Source organism: Microtus ochrogaster, chromosome 7 (genome assembly GCF_000317375.1).
Source record: "Microtus ochrogaster isolate Prairie Vole_2 chromosome 7, MicOch1.0, whole genome shotgun sequence".
NCBI classification, from domain to species: Eukaryota; Metazoa; Chordata; class Mammalia; order Rodentia; family Cricetidae; genus Microtus; species Microtus ochrogaster.
In genome coordinates, this window is record NC_022014.1 from 60015729 (window position 1) to 60035430 (window position 19702).

At 48.1% G+C, this 19702-nt stretch overlaps 1 protein-coding gene across 2 annotated transcripts in view; it reads right to left on the reverse strand.

The window, feature by feature from the left end:
• Pitpnc1 (phosphatidylinositol transfer protein cytoplasmic 1) overlaps nucleotides 1-19702 on the reverse strand; it is a 265425-nt gene that overhangs the window by 46280 nt on the left and 199443 nt on the right. For both annotated transcript variants that reach the window (XM_026780775.1, XM_013347522.2), the window contains exon 6: nucleotides 5775-5870. In XM_026780775.1, coding sequence (XP_026636576.1) covers nucleotides 5775-5870 — 96 coding nt within the window. The remainder of the gene's footprint in view (nucleotides 1-5774; nucleotides 5871-19702) is intronic.

A 19702-nucleotide genomic window follows, 5' to 3' on the forward strand; every position in this document is an offset into this window, starting at 1 on the left:
CCTCCCTCCCTTCTTCCTTCCTTCTTTTCTCTCTCCCTCCCTCCCTCCCTTCCTCCCTCCTTCTTTCTCTCCCTCCCCCCTTCCTCCCTCCCTCCCTCCTAGAGGTAACCACCAAGAACCACCACCTTCCTTTTTTCTTCTCCCTTCTTCTCTTCCTCCCTCCCTCTCTCTCTGTTTTCATCTATGCTGGAGATGGAACCAGGGTTTCTGCACATGCTAGAGAGAACAAACACATTGCCACTGAGCCACACCCCAGCCTTGTCTTAGATTCTAACAGCACTATTGTCAAGTAGACCCTGGTAATGTCAGGCTCCAGGTCCAGCCATGCAGCAGCTGCTGGGGGCCCTACCCTTCACTGTTTCTCATTTGCTGGCTTCCTGTCCCTTGGTCCCAAGAGTCTCACAGGGGACCACTGTGGTCATGGGTACTTCTCTCTTCTCCCTACACGGAAGAAATTGTTACTCCTTTTATTGCTCAGGAGACACTGGGAACCCATTCTCCAACAACTGTGTTCCTCAGAATGAAAAAAAGATGGTGGTAGGGGCAGTAACAACAAAATAACCATAAACTGAACTTAACTGTGTGTTTGCGCATAAGGCAGCTACACTTAGCATGGCTCTTTGGAGAGAACTGAAAATCTTCAGCACTCTCAACTACCAAGGTGCAGACCCAAATGAAAATATTTTTAATTAGAGAGAGCCAAGAGGTTTGGAAGGGGACAGCTAAGGACGGCAGTATTTACTCATCTGGTGCTTCTGTTCCCTTTCTGGGGGCCTGTCCTCAGCAAATAACATTTATTCTCTCACCCTTGACAGTTATTGGAAACGTTGCTTCTCTTTGTTCTCTTCTTCTCCCTCAAGAGTGGAGTCAACAGACGGTGGAAACTGTGGTGAATGATGAACCAGCTGCTGAGGAGGCTTGGGCCAGGGAGACTATAATCCAGGGATCTGGAGAGAGTCACCTCAGTCCAAGGAGAAAGTCCTAAATCAAATTCTGTCTAAAGATCCTCTCTTCCAGGTCACATGTTCCTCCTTACCACAGAAGGGGCCCATGCTACTGGGACAGCCTTATGTGTCTCTTTTCTTCTTTTTATTTGTTTTCGTGTGTGTGTGTGTGTGTGTGTGTATGTGTCTGTGAGTGTGTATGTGTGTGTGTATGTGTGTCTCTGAGTGTGTATGTGTCTGTGAGTATGTGTGTGTCTGTGAGTGTGTATATGGGTGTGTCTGAGTGTGTGTATATATGTGTGTCTGTGAGTGTGTGTGCACATGCATGCAGAAGCCTGTGGAAGGTAGAAGGGGGCATCAGGTTCCTAGAAGTTCAGGTTAAAGGCATTTGTGAGTTGTCTATCTGATGTGGGTGTTGGGACCTGGATTTGGGTCTTCTATGAGACCATCAAATGCTCTTCATGGCTGAGCCCTGGGTAACTCTTCTTCATCATTATTTAAGTTCCAAATTAAATTAGCCCACCAAAATGACTAAGTTCTACCACCAGTAAGATGAATACTTTTCCATTCTCTAAGATGACAGAGAGAGAGAAATTCCTTCATCTGGAATAAGAAAGTCAAACTCAAAAGATAGCAGAGATCTGGAGAGACACTCAGCAGTCAAGAGCACTTGACGCTCTTGCAGAGGACCTGGGTTAGTTCCCAGCACCCACATGGGAGCTCACAGTCCTCCGTAACTCCAGTTCTAGAGAATCCAATGCCCTCTTCCAGCCTTCTCTGGCATGCATGCATGCAGGCAAAACACTCATACACATAAAATAAACCCAGAAGCCGGGCGGTGGTGGCGCACGCCTTTAATCCCAGCACTCGGGAGGCAGAGGCAGGCGGATCTCTGTGAGTTCGAGACCAGCCTGGTCTACAAGAGCTAGTTCCAGGACAGGCTCCAAAACCACAGAGAAACCCTGTCTCGAAAAAAATCAAAAATAAAATAAAATAAAATAAACCTAGAAACCAAACCAAACCACAAAACCCAAACAAAACTCTTACCACTGCCAACACCATCAAACCCACAGCCCCCCCACCTCCAGCAGGGTTTCTCTGTGTAGCCCTGGCTGTTCTGGAACTCACTCTGTAGACCAGGCTGGCCTCCAACTCACAGAGATCTGCCTGCCTCTGCCTCCCAAGTGCTGGGATTAGAGGACGCACCGCCATATTTGGCTCATCCTCCACATTCTTGAATAGGAAATTCCATTTTTTCCTCTCCCTGTCCATTTGTACTGGAGGCATATCTGAAAATTTAAAAGACATGCCTTCCTCTATAGGCAGGGGTTGGAGCTGCAGGGCAGCACTGAGGAGGCCGATACATGGACTATTTTCTCAGGATACAGTCATGACGGAAGTCAAGCCTCTGAACCAACACACTAAATGAGAACCAGATGCAAGAGAACCAGACGGACCATTGGCCAACACTATCTGCCTCATATGAGGTCTCTGTGAACTTGACTTTGAGACTGCCCAGAGTGAACCAGTTCTGCAGGCTGGAAATGAGGTTTGGTTTTTATACCCCTGGAACCGCCACCTCGGCTGTATGGATGGGTCTCCTGGCTTGTGTCCTCCGCACAGTCCCCTTTTCCTCCCCTGCATCTTCACCTTGAAATCTTGGCAGAGCATCAGCGAGTCGGGACGGCAGTCTTGGCAGAAGCGAGGAGCCATGCATCAACCTCATCGCGGGCGCAGACTGTATAGAGCACATCCCACCCTCTTTGCTGCTCTGCTGGCACGGACAAGCCTGGGCATATGACTTGGCACAAAGAACTTTCTGAATTCCATAGACAGCCTTGTCTCTGTGAGGCTTAAAGAGGTGCTCTCTTTGACCCTCCGAGTTCACACTGGTGTGTGTGCGTGTCTGTGTGCGTGTGTGCGCGCACACGCAGGTGGAGGCCAGCGGAACACTTTGGGGGTTTTTCATGAATATTCTATACCTTACTGAGCTTGGTGCTCACTGATAGTCTCTCCCGGCAGGCCAGTGAGTTTGGGGGACCTGTCTGACTCTGACCCTGGCATTGTGGTCACAGCTCTATGTCATAGGAACATCTGACTTTTATTGGGTTCTGGGGATCCAAACTCAGATCCCCACTCTTGCAGAGGAGGTGCTTCACCCCTGGAGCCATCTCTCTGTTCTGATTAAAAGGAAAACACAACAGCACTGCTCTTTGGGCCCCTCTAATGGGCAAAAGCACAGACGGGCTGGAAGGGTGGCTCTGTGGTTATGAGTGTTTGCTGCTCAGCACCCATGTCAGGTGGCTCAGAGCTGCCTGCAATTCCTGCTCCAGGGATCTGATGCTCTCTTCTGGCCTCCACAGACAGATACACACACGTGGCACACACGTGTACAAATACATAAACACACAGAGAAAGTCAAGAAAGAAAGAAGCTTGAGTTTAGGAGGCTTGCGAGCTGCCGCTCAGGCCGTGGATTTGCTAGGAGACAGGGTCCCTGAAAGATGAGAATTGGGCCTTAGGCTGGGCCATCAGCTGATCTTGCGTCCCTGACATGTCCCTTTGAATTCCTGGTTAGTGGTGGCAAGAGGGCTGGCTGTCAGGCAGGAGCCAGCCAGCACAAAAGTGCCAGCTCTGGTCACCTTAATGAGAGAGGCATTCTTGGCTGTGTGGCTCAGGGGCTTCCCAGGGGGAATGGGAAAAGAGAAAAAAGACTTCAGCTCCCCTCCTTGGACCTGGGTACAGTGTGTGGGACAGTATCCTGGTGGAGAGGCATCGCCCAAAAAAACCTGGTCTGGATTTATAAGCATCAGAAATAAGGCACCCCCCCCTAAAACCCCCAAACCAAAGAACAAGTGCAATACATCACAAAATGCAATTAAAATTAAACTAATAAAACCCCAAAAATTCCTTTTCATTTTATTTATTTACCCCTTCCCTCCCCCACTCCTGCTTTCCTTCTGCCCGCCCCCTTCAGCTTTTCTGGTGTGACTGAGACAAGGTCTATTTATAACACCCAGGCTGCCCTCAAACTCCTCCTGCCTCAACTTACCAAGCATACAGAAACATATCTGGACCTTTAAGCTTCATTTTCTTTAAACTTATCTTTTTGAGATTTATCATTTGCTTATTTTATGTGTCTTATTTTATGTTTGTTTGCATGTGTCTGCACATGTGCATGCAGTGCTCATAGAGGCCAGAGGAAGGCGCCAGGCTGAAGTTACAGATGGTGGTTAGCCACCACATGTGGGTGCTGGGAATCGAACCCGGGCCCTCTGGAAGAGCAATCAGGGCTTTTATAACTGCTGAGCCATTTCTTTAGCCACAACTTGGTTTTTCTTAAAGCACACAGGTCTGGCTGGCTTCAGGGTCTCTTAAAGTTGATAACAACAGTATGCTTAGCCTTTGGATGAATGCATGCGGCACAGAGTGATTTGAAATTTTTCCAGTCTTGAGGGACCAAAGTCCAGCCTGCAATGCATCAGGCGGGCATCTGCTAAAACCGAGTAAGACTTTTCTAGTTAAACAAATCCCCCAATAGGGAGGTAAAGGTCTAAAGCACAAGGAAGCCCAGTTTGTAACACACTGGAACTCACATTTAAAAACATTTTTAAACATTTCTTTATGTACTTATTTATTTATTTACATGCTTGTGTGTGTGTGTGTGTGTGTGTGTGTGTGTACAGTCTGTGTACGGAGACCAGAGGACACCCTGTGGGAGTCTGTCTGTACGCCTTCCATCATGCAGGTCTCGGGGATTGAACTCAGGATGTCAAGACTTAGCTGGAAGCACCTTTAACTGTATGCTCAACCACCCCAGCAGCCCGGAATTTACTTTCAATGGGTTTATGCATGGCATCTTCAATCAGCCTTGACGAATCCGAGGGAAGAGCCTCAAGGTCCCTGTGTTATAGCTCAAGGACAAGTCTGGGGCCCTGATTCTAAACATACTATGATTGGCTGCATGTCACTAAACCACGAAAATAGCCCTGCGTCTGTTATCATCCCAGGGTTGGGAACACTGCCTCTAAGCGGGTCACTCCAGCTCCATCCGCGGCCATTAATAAGACACTAACGGGATATAAATGATGACCGGCACCAAGAGTGCTGTAAAGCAGGAGCAGCGAGGCAGAGGGCAGATTCTGGTAGGGGCCGAGCCGGAGGGGTAAGTGTTCTGGCTCAAGGATTCTCAGCTGAGAAGAGAAGCTCTCGGGAAGGTGCCTGCTATTTTGGGAAAATGTTTCTGGGCCAACATGAGCCATCAAAGTTTTGAGGCTTGATTGAGGATTTTCTTTATGTTAAACTCCAAAGACAGAAATGAAATGCTGTCTGCATCCTCACGCAGACAGGCTGCTGTGCTCAGAAAAGCCAGCGTGTTGAATGCTTAGCCCCAGGGATCCCTCTGCCGAGTGGAATGAGGACGGGGTTGGGAGTGGCAGCAGGATTTAGTGATGGGCTTGGGGACTTCATTCTGAGTCCAGCATTAAAGAACCCAGAGATGACTGGAGAGATGGCTCAGTGGTTAAGAGTGTTGGCTGATCTTCCAGAGGATCTGGGTTCAATTTCCAGCAGCTCACAGCCACCAATAACTAGAGTTCCCAGGGGTCTGATGCCCTCCTTTGGCTTCTGGAGGCACGGCATGCACTTGGTGGACAGAAAACACACACGTCAAAAAAAAAAAATCAATCTTAAAGGACCCGTGAGATGTCAAGACTAAGCCAAATGAACATAAAGACAGATGGAAGGATTCTAGGCATAGCAAGTGCTTCACAAATACTGTGTGAAGTGAATGAATAAGTGGATCCGTAACTCTCCCATTTGGATCACTCACCTCAGACTCTTTGTAGTAGCGCTCTGGAATTTCGTCACAGGCGATATCGATAAAGCACACTTCCCTTTCCAGGTCTTTGGCTTCACTGTCAAAAATCTGAAAGGACAGAGCAGCACGTCAAAGGTCAGTGGATGAAATCTTGCCGAGTGCCCGTGGCTAGGACATCGATGCCTGAGGCGAGATGACACCCCACCGCGCGCCTTCCCGTGGCCCGCACAGCCCTAGCTTCGCCTGCCACAGAATGTGCGAGAATCATTACGGGCTTTTATTCCTCACTTAGGTTCTGTCGCGTCAGAGGCAGGTGTAGCATCTGTCATTGCATGCTGAGGGGTAGATGAAAAAGTGGGCTGTTTTTAGAAGTTCAAGAATGAGGAAATAAATCTTTTCCAAAAACGCCTTCCAAAAAAAATTGAAGACTGCTGGGTTTTGGCAGGCTCATCTGAGCAGAGGCTGGGAGGGTCTGATGGACAAAAAGCGGTGACACAACCCAAGATCAGGGGAGAAAAATATGTGTGCCTTTTCAGTGATTTAAAAAAAGTATGTTGCATTTATTTATTTGTGTGCGTTTATGCATGCCATGGTAGCCATGGGGAGGTCAGAGGACAAGCTGCTGGAGCTGGCTCTCTTTCCACCGTGCGGGTCCTGGGGAGTCTGATTCGGGTTGTCAGGGTTGGCAGCAAGTGCCTTTACCTGCGGAGCATCTCACCAGCCCCTGCTTAACTTAGTTTATGTGTTTAATTCACAAATACGCTCTCATTGCAGAAAAGAGACAGGCAAAGAGAAAACACACCTCAAACCCTTTCCTTTGCCTAGGGTTAGATATCATTTGTAGAAACAGGCTGAGCTCGAACTCACAGAGATCCATCTATCTCTGTCTCCCAGAGTGCTGGGATTAAAGGTGTGTGCCGCCACTACCACCTGGCCATTTAAAAAAAATTTTTTTTTAAAGTCAGGGTTTCTTTGTTTCCCTGGCTGTCCTGGAACTCACTATGTAGACCAGGCTAGTCTTGAACTAACAGAGATCTGTCTACCTCTGCCTCCTGAGTGCTAGGACTAAAGGGGTGCGTCACCACACACAGCTTCCCCCGTTTCTTTCTTGAGACAGGGTTTCACTATTGCACAGGCTGCCAGATACAACCTTGAACTTCTGATCCTCCTGCCTCCACCCTCCCAGTATTGAGATTACAGACTCACATCACTCCTCACGTACACTAAGCAAACACTCTATCAGCTGAGCCATATCCCCAACTCAAATGCATGTTTTTTATGATCACGTAAGAGTGCGATTTCATATGTATGTGAACAGTGTTTCAGCTTGGCTAGGTTCCTTTGGCCACACCACACACGCACATGTGCACACAGCTACCCATATTTTGGTCTGAAGTGATGAGGCAGCTTCTCAAGGACAGGAAGCAGATTAGGTTTGGAAAGTCACGTTATCTTTGGAGGATGCACCCCACCTCACTGCAGGGGCTCATCCATGACCACTGATCCCCTCGAACTCTTCCACAGAGGATGGGGTATTTCGTAATACGACGGCAGATGCCTACCAACATTGTCTCGATGCACAATTGCTGCTAGGACTATACCCTTCAGAGGCGCAGTGTGGGAGGGCTCTTCACCTGACAGGGGAACGTTTTAGCTCGGCGATCAATCTGAAACTCTCTGCCAAGCCTGCTGTTTGTTTGCTCTATCGTCTGTCTCTTTTCTATCCTTCTTCCTCCTTTTCGGTGCGTATGTGTAAGTGGTCATACGCGAAGTGTGGAAGCCAGAGTCCCTCCGTCACTCCCCTTAATTTTGGAACAGGGCATCTCGCTGAATCTGGAGCTAGACAGGCTGTCCGGTGAGCTGCTGTGATCCTCCTGCCTCCGTCTCCCAGCATTCCATGCCACCGCACACAAGCTTTTTATGTCTGTGCTCGGAATCAGTAAGCATTTTACCCAGTGAGCCGTGTCCTCAGGCCCCCCACTGCCTACTCTTCTAATATGTTGAGAGGTCTGACGGGTCAGGGGACGCGAACTTCCAGCCTGCCTTGAGATGCCCGTGGCACATCCCTCAAAGGCTTTAGATGAACCCAGCTCTTCCTACTGCCTCTTGCAGTCCCATGCTTCTGGGCACTCCTACTGTCTGGGATGGACAGATGGACTACCTTGAAATGAAACAGACAGTGGGCAAGCCAATTGGGTCTGGGTGGAAAAAATCAGTTATGAAATGAAGGATTGTGGGAGTCAGAGTCAGTCTCTCACTCGCTCTCAAGTGTAAACCAGGAGGAGAAGGAAGACAGAACAGAACTCCTGAGGGGATGGGGCTTTCTAGACAGTAAATTACAAGAGAAGCAAAGAGGTTTGACATTTATTGGTGTAATGTACAGTATTCAAAGAAAGGGAAGTAGACAGGTGTTAAGAGAGCCATTGGCAAGCTGTGCGATTTTAACTCATTAATTATACAATCTCTCTCTCTCTCTCTCTCTCTCTCTCTCTCTCTCTCTCTCTCTCTCTCTCTCACACACACACACACACACACACACACACACACACACACACAGAGCCAGATATTGATATCAGGGGTCTTCTTTCATCAACTTTACTATTTTTTAAAAAAGATTAAGTTGCTCTGTGTGTGTGTGTGATGTGAGGGTATGTGTATCTCGTGGAGGATACCATGTATCCAGTTCTGTCACTCTTGGCCTTATACCCTTGAGATGGGGTCTTACACTGATCCTGGCCCTAGACTGGTGGCCTACAAGCTCTGTTGATCCACCTGTGTCCAGGTCCCCACACAGCTGGAGTTACAGGATCACATGACCACCCTTGCCCGATTACTTGGGTTCTGGGGATTTGAACTCAGATCCTCATGCTTGCACAGCAGGTGCTTTTACCCCGAGCCATCTCCACGGCCCTTCAACCTTATCTTCTGAAGCAGGGTCTCTCATTGAACCTGGATCCATTTGGCTCCTGGCTGGCCAGTGGGCTCCAGGGATCCTCCTATATCTGCCACCCCACCCGAACACTGGGATTACAAAAGGGTGTCATCACACCTGACTTTTACGGGAGTGCTACAAATGTAAACTCGGGTCCTCTTGCTTGTGTGGCAACTACTTTAGTGACTGAACCAATTCCACAACTGCAATTAGAACCTTAGAAAGAATCACAGACACACCACATTATCGCTTCCCAGCTCTAAGGAGAGGACCCTGTGAGCATTTCTCTCTAGAGCATGTACTACTAAAGCTTGCCCATAAAGGGCGATCTAGGGAGACTACTGGGGAAAGGTTAGCCTCTTTCGGGCTTGGGTCCTGGAGGGTATACATTGTCTGTGGAAAGAGATGCTGTTCTGCCCTGCTGTGTACCTGGAGGGCAGTTACTCAGTGACCTTGCAGTCCTGGCAGTGGGCCCAGGAACCACTTCTCTCTGGCCCTCCGGAGGCACTGGGCGCACTTCAGCCTTGCACTGGTAGTGTGGGCCAACTCCCTTGGCACACCTGGCCTCTACCCTCACCTTGCCTGTGTCCCAGAAGACTTTCTGTTGTTCAGTGCCTGGCACCCAGCTGAGGAGCTCCTCTGCCATCTTGGGGGTGACAGCCACACCTTTTCCAGAGGTGTCAGCATCTGGCACCTTAGTCATGGAGAGAGGGCCCTTTCCAAGTGTGCCCTTCATGGGCATTTCTTTCTCAGCTCTCGTCCCATCTTGGACGTCGCTTCTACTAGATATTGGTAACTCCCGATAGTATGTTCCTCCTGTTCAAAAGACTATGCATTCTGCCTTCTGCTTCACCCTTGCATACAGGGCGTGGCTGGCTTCGAGGACGACAGGGACAGGGACAGCTGGACGCCTGCCCTTGGAAAGTTACCAAGGCTACTTCCCAACACGTGAGGCGGAATAAAGAACGTGCTGAAGAAGAAGGAAATGAACAGACTGTGAACCTAGGGAGAGCGGGCACGAGCAAAACTATTATTAGCCCCAGTTTTCAGATAAGAAAGGTTCCAAAGCGTAAGGTCAGATAGTCAGTGCCAATGACGTTCAGCTCGGAGGGCATGGCTCCCGGCTCTCCACTGAGGTTCCGCCATGATGAAAGTCCACCTCCTCACCCCCATCTCACCAGCCCGAAAGTACTTCCTGCTTTACCGCCGAGCACGCCCTTCAGACTCGGTGTTCATCCATCTCCGGTTCAGTGGCTCGGGTGTCCTATTAGGAGCAACCGTTGTACAATCCCTGGTCTCTTTTGTTAATAAGATGCTTAACGTGTGTCAAAGTCCCCGAAATGCCAAGTGCTGGGACTTCTGCTTTGCAGTCAACACTTACAGGTAGGTTTCTAGTGCCCGAACACAAGAAATCAAGTGAGCTCGGCACCTTCAGGGATGAGGTGACAGAGAGCCAGGTCCCAAGGACAGTGTTTTTTCTAGTGTTTAAGGTTTTATGAGAAGCTCCTATGTAGTCAATATGTCTAAAGAACGGGTCAGAGAGCAGTTGAAGAAGATATCCGGTGCTGACCTCTGGCCTCTGCATGTCTGTGCATACATGTAAGCACCTGCTCACACGTGTGTACACACACCAACATGCACGCACACGTGTGCACGTGCACACACACACACACCACTATAGGAAATGTGCTCTTTGAGGATTTGTCTTTAGGGAAGACCCTTAAACAGAGCTGAAATAATCGATATACAAAGATTTTCAGCAATGTAATCCTAAGGGGGAAAGTAAGAAGCTGGGGAGAGCAAGAACCACATATCTCACTGTGGGAGAATGGCCAAGGAGATGAGGATGATCTGTGTGATCAACTACTTTCTGTCACACGGTCCTGACCGAGGAGAATGCTCTGGGTTCCTCTCTATTGATGTTTGTTTATCAACACGGGATGTGTCCTGCCCCTGGCACTCTGGATTTCTCCTTGAATAGGGCCATCTCCCTAGATTGTTTTATTTCTAGAGTTTGACTTTTTTGGAGGGGGAGGGTGATGGTGGTTGCAGCCTATGGGAAACGGCCTGTAAACCCTTGGCTGTCTTGAAACTCGCTCTGTAGAGCAGGTTGGCCTCAAACTCAGATATCTGCCTGCCTCTGCCTCCCAAGTGCTGGGATTAAAAGATGTGTACCACCACTGCCTGGCTGCTTTCTTTCTTTTTTGGTTTTTCGAGACAAGGTTTCAATGTAGCTTTGGAGCCTGTCCTGGAACCAGCTCAAACAGGTCAATCTGATGAGACAATCCTTCAGAGGACTGGTAAAGGTTCATTAAGCCCCCACCACGTATGTTCCACAGTGGGCCTCTCGGACGTGTAAGATAAGGTCTTAGGGGACTCAGAATTTTGAGAAGATGAGATTTAAAACAAGAGCCAGTCATGTGACACAACAGAGCATGTGATCCATGTTATCCAATTGCAGCTGCCCTTCCTGCCATACCAAACCTCAAAGATGCCTCAGTTGCATCTGCAAAAATCTGCATCCTCCAGCAAACTAAAGCATTCCTCTCTATATATATTGCCATTAAGAGTTACTTTATTCTGAAGTCAAACATGAGGGATCTGAGACCATGAATATAGGTTCAGTTTTCCCTAAATTCAGTGCTTCAATAGAGTAACAGTTTGATAAAGGCTTTACAGTTGTTAGAAAAATGAATGTTGTATTAGGGTATAATTCACCTCCCGACACTCTCCCTCAAGAGCCTGCAGATGCCACAGGTACTGTCACAGCTGCACCCTACACGAGTGTTTCAACACCGGGTTCCGAATCTGTGGCGCAGAATGCATTCTGGTTGATGTCGAAAGTGGGGGAGCAAAGAAAACCCTGAATTAGTTAAAATATTATGTTGAGTCAGACCCGGGCCCCATGGGCACAGTCCTTCGGAGGAGTGGAGATTTGAGAACTCATAGTGTTTGCTTATAGGTAACTAAGCCTTCTGGCCTCACCGCCATCATGTTTCCCTTACACGGCAAAGCCTGTCCTAATCAGGGAATTGATCCAAGACTTTGCCGGCGTCTACAGGGGAAAGACTCACACCGGTGTCTGTGAACGTCCTCACCATGTGGTCCTATGACCCTTCCCCCAGACAGTAGCCTTTATTTTGGTCATGTAAAACCTCACCTCGAATTTAGAAAATCAAATAAATTCAGAAAGGATCACTGTGATATGGAGAAACGGAGAAGCTCCTCAGAGGACAGAGATCAAGACCAAATATGTCCGCACCTGTTCCTGAACTCTGTGTGCTGATGCCCTTTGCAAGTCCTGCTCTGGGGTTTGGGAGCATTTTGTTGTTTTGTTTGTTGTTTGTTTGTTTTTTTGAGACAGGTCTCTCTGTGTGTCCCTGGCGGTCCTGGTACTCACTCTGCGACCAGGCTGACCTTTAACTCACAGAGAGCCGCCTGTCTCCGCGCCTCCAGAGTGCTGGGATTAAAGATGTGTGCCACCACGCCCAATTTAAGAGCAGATTTAAACTGTGCCCACTGCAGATGTTACATACCTTCCAGTCATATCTATGCTCTATATACCGGATGTGAGCTTTCGTCTAGTGGCTAGGTTTTTTTAATTTTATTTTATTCTTCTCTCATATATTAAATCTGACCACAGTTTCCCCCACTCCTCTCCTCCCAGCCTCCCCCAATCCCTGCCATCCACCCTTTCCCCAGATCGACTCCTCTTCCATCTCCCTTCAGAAAAAGGCAAACCTCCCAGGAATATCAACCAAACATAGCATATCAAGTTACAGTAAGAAGAGGCACATCCCCTCATATCAAGGCTGGACAAGGCAATGCAGTAGGAAAAGGGTCCCCAAAGCAGGCAAGAGAATCAGAGAGACAGATCCTGTTGCCATGTTAGGAGGCCCACAAGAACACCAAACTACACAATCATAATGTATATGCAGAGGTCATTCCTGCGTTCTTTGTGACACCTAAGGCAATATATTTTTATTGCCTTTAAAGCATTGTTTTGTGTCTTAGTATGCAATCAGGTACATGTGCCCAGACACACGTGTGGAGGTCAGGGGACAATTCTAGGGAGTTAGTGCTTGGCTTCTACCACCCCCAATTTCAAAATTCTGTTTACCGTGTTCTGTCTGTGTGAGGGGGTGTGCGCACGGGAGTGAAGCTGAGGCTGGAGACGCCCCAGAGATGGAGTTCTATGTGGTGCTGAGCCTACAGTATGGGTGCTCAAATTAGGTCAAGAGTTTCCTCCTTTGTGACAGGAGGAGACTGCATGGTATGGTTCAGAGTCTCTAGGGTCTAACGCACAAGTGCTGAGGTGCAGTGCCTGGAGACTTGACTGCTGGGCCTCAGAGTCCCAGGGGAAGAAACGGCCCCAGCCTCGCTCTTGGGCTGACCTTGGTCTTGGAGTAGAATCAGAACCCCATCTGGCAGGGCAGTCGGAGGCGAGCGGCTTTTATTTAATCCTCATCAAACGTTCCACTGGCCCCAGGCTTTGGGGTATTAAGGCTGGTGGATTGCCTGGAATGCTGGGTAAACGGCAGCCTTTCTCTAGAGAGGGCTCTGGTGGACAGCATCATTAGGCCTTTGGTTAGGGGGAAGGGAAAACAGTTTTCCAAGGCCAGCAGGGAACAGCAAAGCTTGAAGGTGAGGGGCTCAGTTTGAGAGATGCTGTCCCAGTGGGGAAGCGACAAGGGGCTGCCAAGGGATCTCACCTGTCTGCCTCTGTTGTCCTCGGCTTCACCAACAGCTCAGCCACCTTCCAGGGTGTTAGGTTTGAGGGACTTTCTGTTTGCATTTTTTTGTCATTTTTTTAATAACACACGGTCCCTTGGAGCCCAGTATGGATTTAAACTTACTATGTAGGTGGTTGAGGATGACCTGAACTTCTGATCTTCTTCAGGGCTGGGATTTCAAGCCTGCACCATGATACCTGGGACTGGGGATAAAGCTCAGGCCATAATACATGCTAGGCAAGCACTCTACCAGCTGGGCTACATGCTCAGCCCTTTGTCTAAATTCTAATTGTTTAATACTTTGGCTTCTCTTTAGAGCATATAAATTACTGTTTACTATTTCTTAAATTTTTATTTAATTCTTTGTATATATTATATACAAATATATATACATATACATAATGTTTATAAGTGTGTGTGTTTGTGCAAACTCAGCTCCTCCTGCATGTTGTAAAAATGTTTTACTCCTAGACTCACACCCAGCATTTTCTAAAAAAAAAAAATAATAATAATTGAAAATAATAACCATATACATTTACGAGGCCAATATAACATTTTAATATATGTATACACTGTGTAATTAGAATTCTGGTAGTGATATAATCATTGCCTTAAATATTTATCATTTCGCTGTGTTGGGAGCATTAAAAACCCAGCGAATTGCTGTGAACCCTAGTGTGTTGGCAGAAGTTTAGGATTATTGCACAATTTTAGCGTGCTATAAAACATGAGAAAAAAAATCTCTTCTCCACGTAAGGTTTGCTTTCTAGGGGGTCCTGAGGGATCAGGCCCAGAGTGTCACAGTGTTGGCTAGACACACCCCTACCACTCTGGGGTGACCTTGGAGAAGAGCTACAGACTTAGTGAAGAGGGACTTCAAAGGCCAGAGCTCTCTGAAACCTATCCTTGGGATTAGACTACGCGTCTAGCCTGTGCTGCTGTAGGATCCAGGAAGGAGTGTGGAGATGGAACAGCACTGTTGTGTGTGTTGGTCACGTGAGGACAGTCACTCCTGAGGGGTCAGAGAACGGCACCACTATTCATCCCCGTGGAATCAGGCCCGAGAAGCTACTGTGGGTTTACACCCACTGGGAAAGGGGCTGCTGAATTGGGGGGGGGGTGTCAGGCTTCCACTCCTGTAGGACAGGAGTCCTAGGTGGGGAGATACAGCCCAAACCAGACAGGAAATGCCAAGTAGAACAAGATGGCTGCTCTCTCTCTTCATGGCCTGCTGGCAGGGCTCCCAACATGGATGCTGAGCCCCAAGCAAGGATTCCAACAATGGGAAAGGGGCTTGGGAAGGGAAGAAACAGCAGAAAAGAACTCTCACATCTTAAACCACAGGAGGGAACAGACTGAGTTCAGATTGGGAGGCTGCCCTGAGACAGGGTTTCTCTGTTGTAGCCTTGGCTGTCTTGGAACTAGCTCTGTAGACCAGACTGGCCTCAAAATCAGAGATCTGCCTGCCTCTGCCTCCCAACTGCTGGGATTAAAGGTGTGTGCCAGTACTACCTGGTTTTTTGATTCTTATATTAGTCATTGAACAACCATTTTCTGTGTCAGTTTAACTAAATTACAGCTCTCAGCCGAGATGGCTTGCAAGATGGGTTTTAGAAGAAATTTGTCATAGGTATTTCTGACAGAATCCAGAGTCTTGTAGATGCCGGACAAGTGCTTTACCACTGAATGCCACAGTCCTTATGCGAATCTCTATTCCTACCCCCAAGACAGAATCTTGTTAACAGTCAGACTGGGCCCTGAATTCATGATCCTACCTCTGCTGTCTCTTGAGTGCTGGATGGGGTGTGGACACGATGAAGACAAAGAGCAGTTGGTACATGGTATACAGAGAGAGGCAGAGCCTGGAATGGTTGGTGCTGCTAGAAGCTGGAAGAGGCAAGGAAGGATGCTCCAGAAGCCTTGGGAGGAGCACGGCCCCATGGCACCCTGAGTTCAACCTCTGACCTCCAGCACAGTGCACTCTGCCTCCTCTACAGTCCTCGACTCGCAAGATCCCTTTCTTCATATCCAGACCACGATGGTGCTCACCACCCTGAGCACTTGCCAGCAAAAGCCACTAGACTTTGTTCTCAGTGGTCAAACACGACCTTCCAACAGCCCCCAGGGTACATGTGTGGTCTTTCCTTTTGCCACCTAACTTAAAGGATACACAACTTTATAATAACAGACAGAAACCCGATGAGCACACTTGGTCGGTGAGATGCAGGGACAGGAATGACTCAGGGCTGTGGCTCCTTGGTGAGGTTCAACAGAAAGGGTACAATGGGGACAATGAGATCAAAGAGCAAAGGATGCTGGGTAAAGTGGTAAGGCGGAGACAGGAAAGAGGATTGCACTACTGACAGGAATTCACAGCAGTGTGGCCTTTGAGGGAAGGGACACTTTGAGTCCAGGGTTCGAGTCTAAAAGGCACTCGTGCGAAATACGAGGGCAGTCAACTATTTCCAGCCGGGACCTGGCGATCCGCAGGCTCACCTGAGCGAGGCTAATGTAATGGTGGAGAAGGCTCAAAAGCAATGTGGTGACAAACACGAAAAGAGGTTGTTGGGGGTTGGAGGTAGGGGCGCGGACAGGGTGGCGGGGTGGGGGTATGGGAAGAATAACAAAACACCACCACCATGTCCTAACAGGTGCTCTAGGCTGTGACCACTGATTATGAGGGAGGCAGAGAGGTACAGCCATCCATCAGGCCACAAAGCTACAGCTGGATTCATTAACTAAAAAGGCTTTTAAAGGTGGGGGAAAAGCTCCTAAGTTTCAGTTCCCAGGGTAGCTGTAACGAGGTCTTTTCAGAAGTTATTCTGGTTTTGGCACAGAGGGCAGCTGGGCGCAAAACCTCCCCCTGCTCGGGCACAGATGGACCTAGGAGAGGGGCCAGCACCTCCCGTGGGCAGGTGTGGGTACTGGCACAGGGATTGGTGTATGGTTTCCCTGCAGTAGGATCAATAATGGGTCCAAAAATAAATCTCCGAAACTGTGCTTAAAATAGCTCCAATTTCCCCAGTTCTTTCTTATTTCGTTCACAAGGTGGTCTCTGGGAGCGGGAACAACTGGTTTTCTCTCAAGTTGACAAATTGATATCGAGTCTGGAACTGCTGGCAGGCCCCGGCTGGCCTGGCCTTCACCGGCCTCCCTGTTTGGTGTTTGTCTGCTGGAGGTGACTTTGGTCCCCCTGGTTCCCTCAAGGTTTTTTTTTTTTTTTTTTTTTTTTTTTTTTTTTTTTTTTTTTAAAGTCCACACAATGAGTGTTCTGCATGAATAGGAAGAGTTAGTGACACATGATAATTACGGATATGTGTTTCTCCACTCAGCCTTACGGGAAGAGAATCAAGTACAGGGGACAGATGGTGTTGCTGGGGTCTGGCTGGGGTCACCAAGTGAGAGTCGGCAAAGGGAAGAGGCCTACAGCCTGGCTCTCTGGAGAGTTTCTGTTCTGTCGTTCGCCAAGTAAGTGTCCTGAGGTACCTCAGGGCCTGTGTCTCCATCCGGCTCACTCCTGCCGAACCTCTCAGGAAAAAACACTGCATTGGGCACCAGCCCCAAACCACTTAAGAATCATAAGAGATTGCATCTACTGTCAGAAAAAACAAAACCAAGGAACAAACTATGACATCTTCCTGGTGGGCTGTGTTTTGTTTGATGTGGATGGGCTGTAAAATCCCTTCAGAGTCAGAGTCAGGAACCACGCGAAGTGCCTTGGCTGAAGTCTGTTTGTTCCCACCCCAGACAGCTGTGGAAGCCTCTAGAAGGAGCTTGCCAGCCTTGGCAAGAGGTAAGGAAGATAGGCTTGGCCCAGCAGGCGATGAGGAGGTCGGTGTCTAGCGCTCTTGCCAAGGCCATGATCCGGTGAGGCCACAGGCCCTTGGCAGCATCTGTTCACTTTGGTTTTCCACAGGGGGGAGGCACCTGCCCACTGCCTCATCTCTACTTTCCAGTTCTCTACTGTAAAACAGCTTTGGGTTGAGTGTGACGTCATCTCTAAGGTACAGCTTCCCCCCACTTTTTCTTCCCAGCAGAATAGAAAGTTGTTTTTAATCATAAGCAGTGTTTCGCGCTCTCTCTCTGGTGCTAGGATAGAATGTGGGGTCTCATAAACGCTAGGCAAGTGATTCCAAGCCCGTGATAATTCCACATGTGACCTACACGACGATACTGAACACCTGTAATAAATCTGTGTTTGATGGGTAAGACACAGTAAACCTTCTGGATACCTCAGACACTTTTCCTGACGTCCAGATCTATGTCACATGACAATGCCCGTCTCTGGTTGGACTTAAATGAACACACTCAGACTTACAATCTCCATGCCCCCACCTCAACCCCTGTCTCTAAGGTTTTGGCCTGGTTATCTTTGTGGTTCTCGAATCATCCAAGATGAGGACCTGGGCGCTGTCTCGTGCTCTCTTGCCTCCCTCCTTCTCCCCTCATGTCGGCTGCTGAAGCTGTATGTATTCTATGGCCGCTGTATTGTGCCACCCCTTTCCACGACAGACCCTCCAATCTTCCTCATATGGACAACCAAGGGACTCCTTTTCTGAGGTCCACACCCAACCATCATCTCTCCATGATTGCTTGCTCCATCCATCCATCCATCCATCCATCCATCCATCCATCCATCCATCCATCCACCTACCCACCTATTCAGCTACCCATGAATTTTCTTCCCAATAAACTAAGTGTTGTTAGAACATAACAGTTTATGACAGGAAGATCAGAGCTCAGGAGTGGAAATATCTGGCTCTGATCTGAAACCACGTCTTAGGAGACAGGGAGCCTTAGGAAGTCCTTCTGGCCATTCCATCATCTGGAAGCGGTTGCTAACCTGTCAAGACCTGTGAAGATAAAAGTGTGAAGGAGCTTTGCAGGGTCCCCAACAGGACTCAAGGTCTCCCACTCCTCCTCCTGGCTCTGCCCAGGCCTCTCTTGCTCCCTCCATGCTCTGTGCACTGGTTCAGCTTCTATGCTCCGACTCCTGCTCCTCATGTACCCTGAGGCTCCTTCCACTTCAGATCTGCCTGGCACACACCAATTCATCTCTCAAGATCACAGTGACTCTTATTGAACATTTTAGTAAAGCAGTAACATGTAATCATGATTCCTGGGGGAGGGGAGGTGACGCTTGGCCATAACTGAATTCTTGGGCTCCCAGAGGCACTAACATCTAACTGGTGGAATTGCCAAGGGAACATTGCCTCTACTTGGTGGTTTATCTTGGCCGATGTTACTCTTGTTAAATCAGGAGGTCATATATCACTAACACTCCAAGAAAGGCTGAACAAATATCTATTGTTTCTTAAGTTTTGGAATAAGGTCAATTGTAAGAAGAAGAACCAGCCTCATTGTGATTTTTATTCTAATTTTAAAATTTAATTTATTTCATTTCTTAATTTAAACATTAAAAAGATTTTATTATTCTTAGAAGTATTATTTTTAGTTTTTTGAGACAGAGTTTCTCTGAGTAGTCCTGGCTGTCCTGAAATTCACTTTGTAGAACAGGCTGGCCTTGAACTCAGAGATCCGCCCTCCTCTGTCTCCTGAGTGCTGAGATTTTATTTTTAGTTATGTGCATCTCTGTGTATGGACATGTGAGTGCAGTGCTCATAGAGGCCAGGAGAGGGAGCCAGATACCATGAAACTGGAGTTAGAGGCAGTTGTGAGTCACCGGATGTGTGGGTGCTGGGAACCAAACCTGGGTCCTCTGGAAGAGCAGCGCATACTTTACTGCTGAGCAACTTCTCCAGCCTGTTCTTGTGATGATGATGTTTTTTTTTTTTTTTTTTTAAAAAAAAAGAAAGCACTGCAGATTGGGCCTCGCACACACTAGTCAACTGTACCATCACTGAGATGCAGCCACAGACGACCACCGTGATTTCCCTTGGCAGAACCCCACCTCTACTAACCTGGGGGGTACAGTATAAAAGTCTGAACACGGGAAGCGAGAGACACTTCACAGGTGACAAGAAAATTTTCATTTTGTTGACTTCTGCAAGTCTGAACAGGGGTCCCAGTAATAAGTAGCTGTGGCTAGAGCCCCATTAAGGACCCGGTCCTAGAAGCATGCTGGGACCATGCCAGATAGCTGATAACTCTCACCCATTCAAGCATCCCTCAGATCGTCAGTCTTTTAGTATCCAGCATGTAATCGCAAGCTTAATAGTAGGCTGGCCTGGCTACGTGGAAGGACCTTGTCAAAAAAAAAAAAAAAAAAGGAATTTTTCTGTTTTTTTTTCCTTGCCGAAATGAACTGTTATATA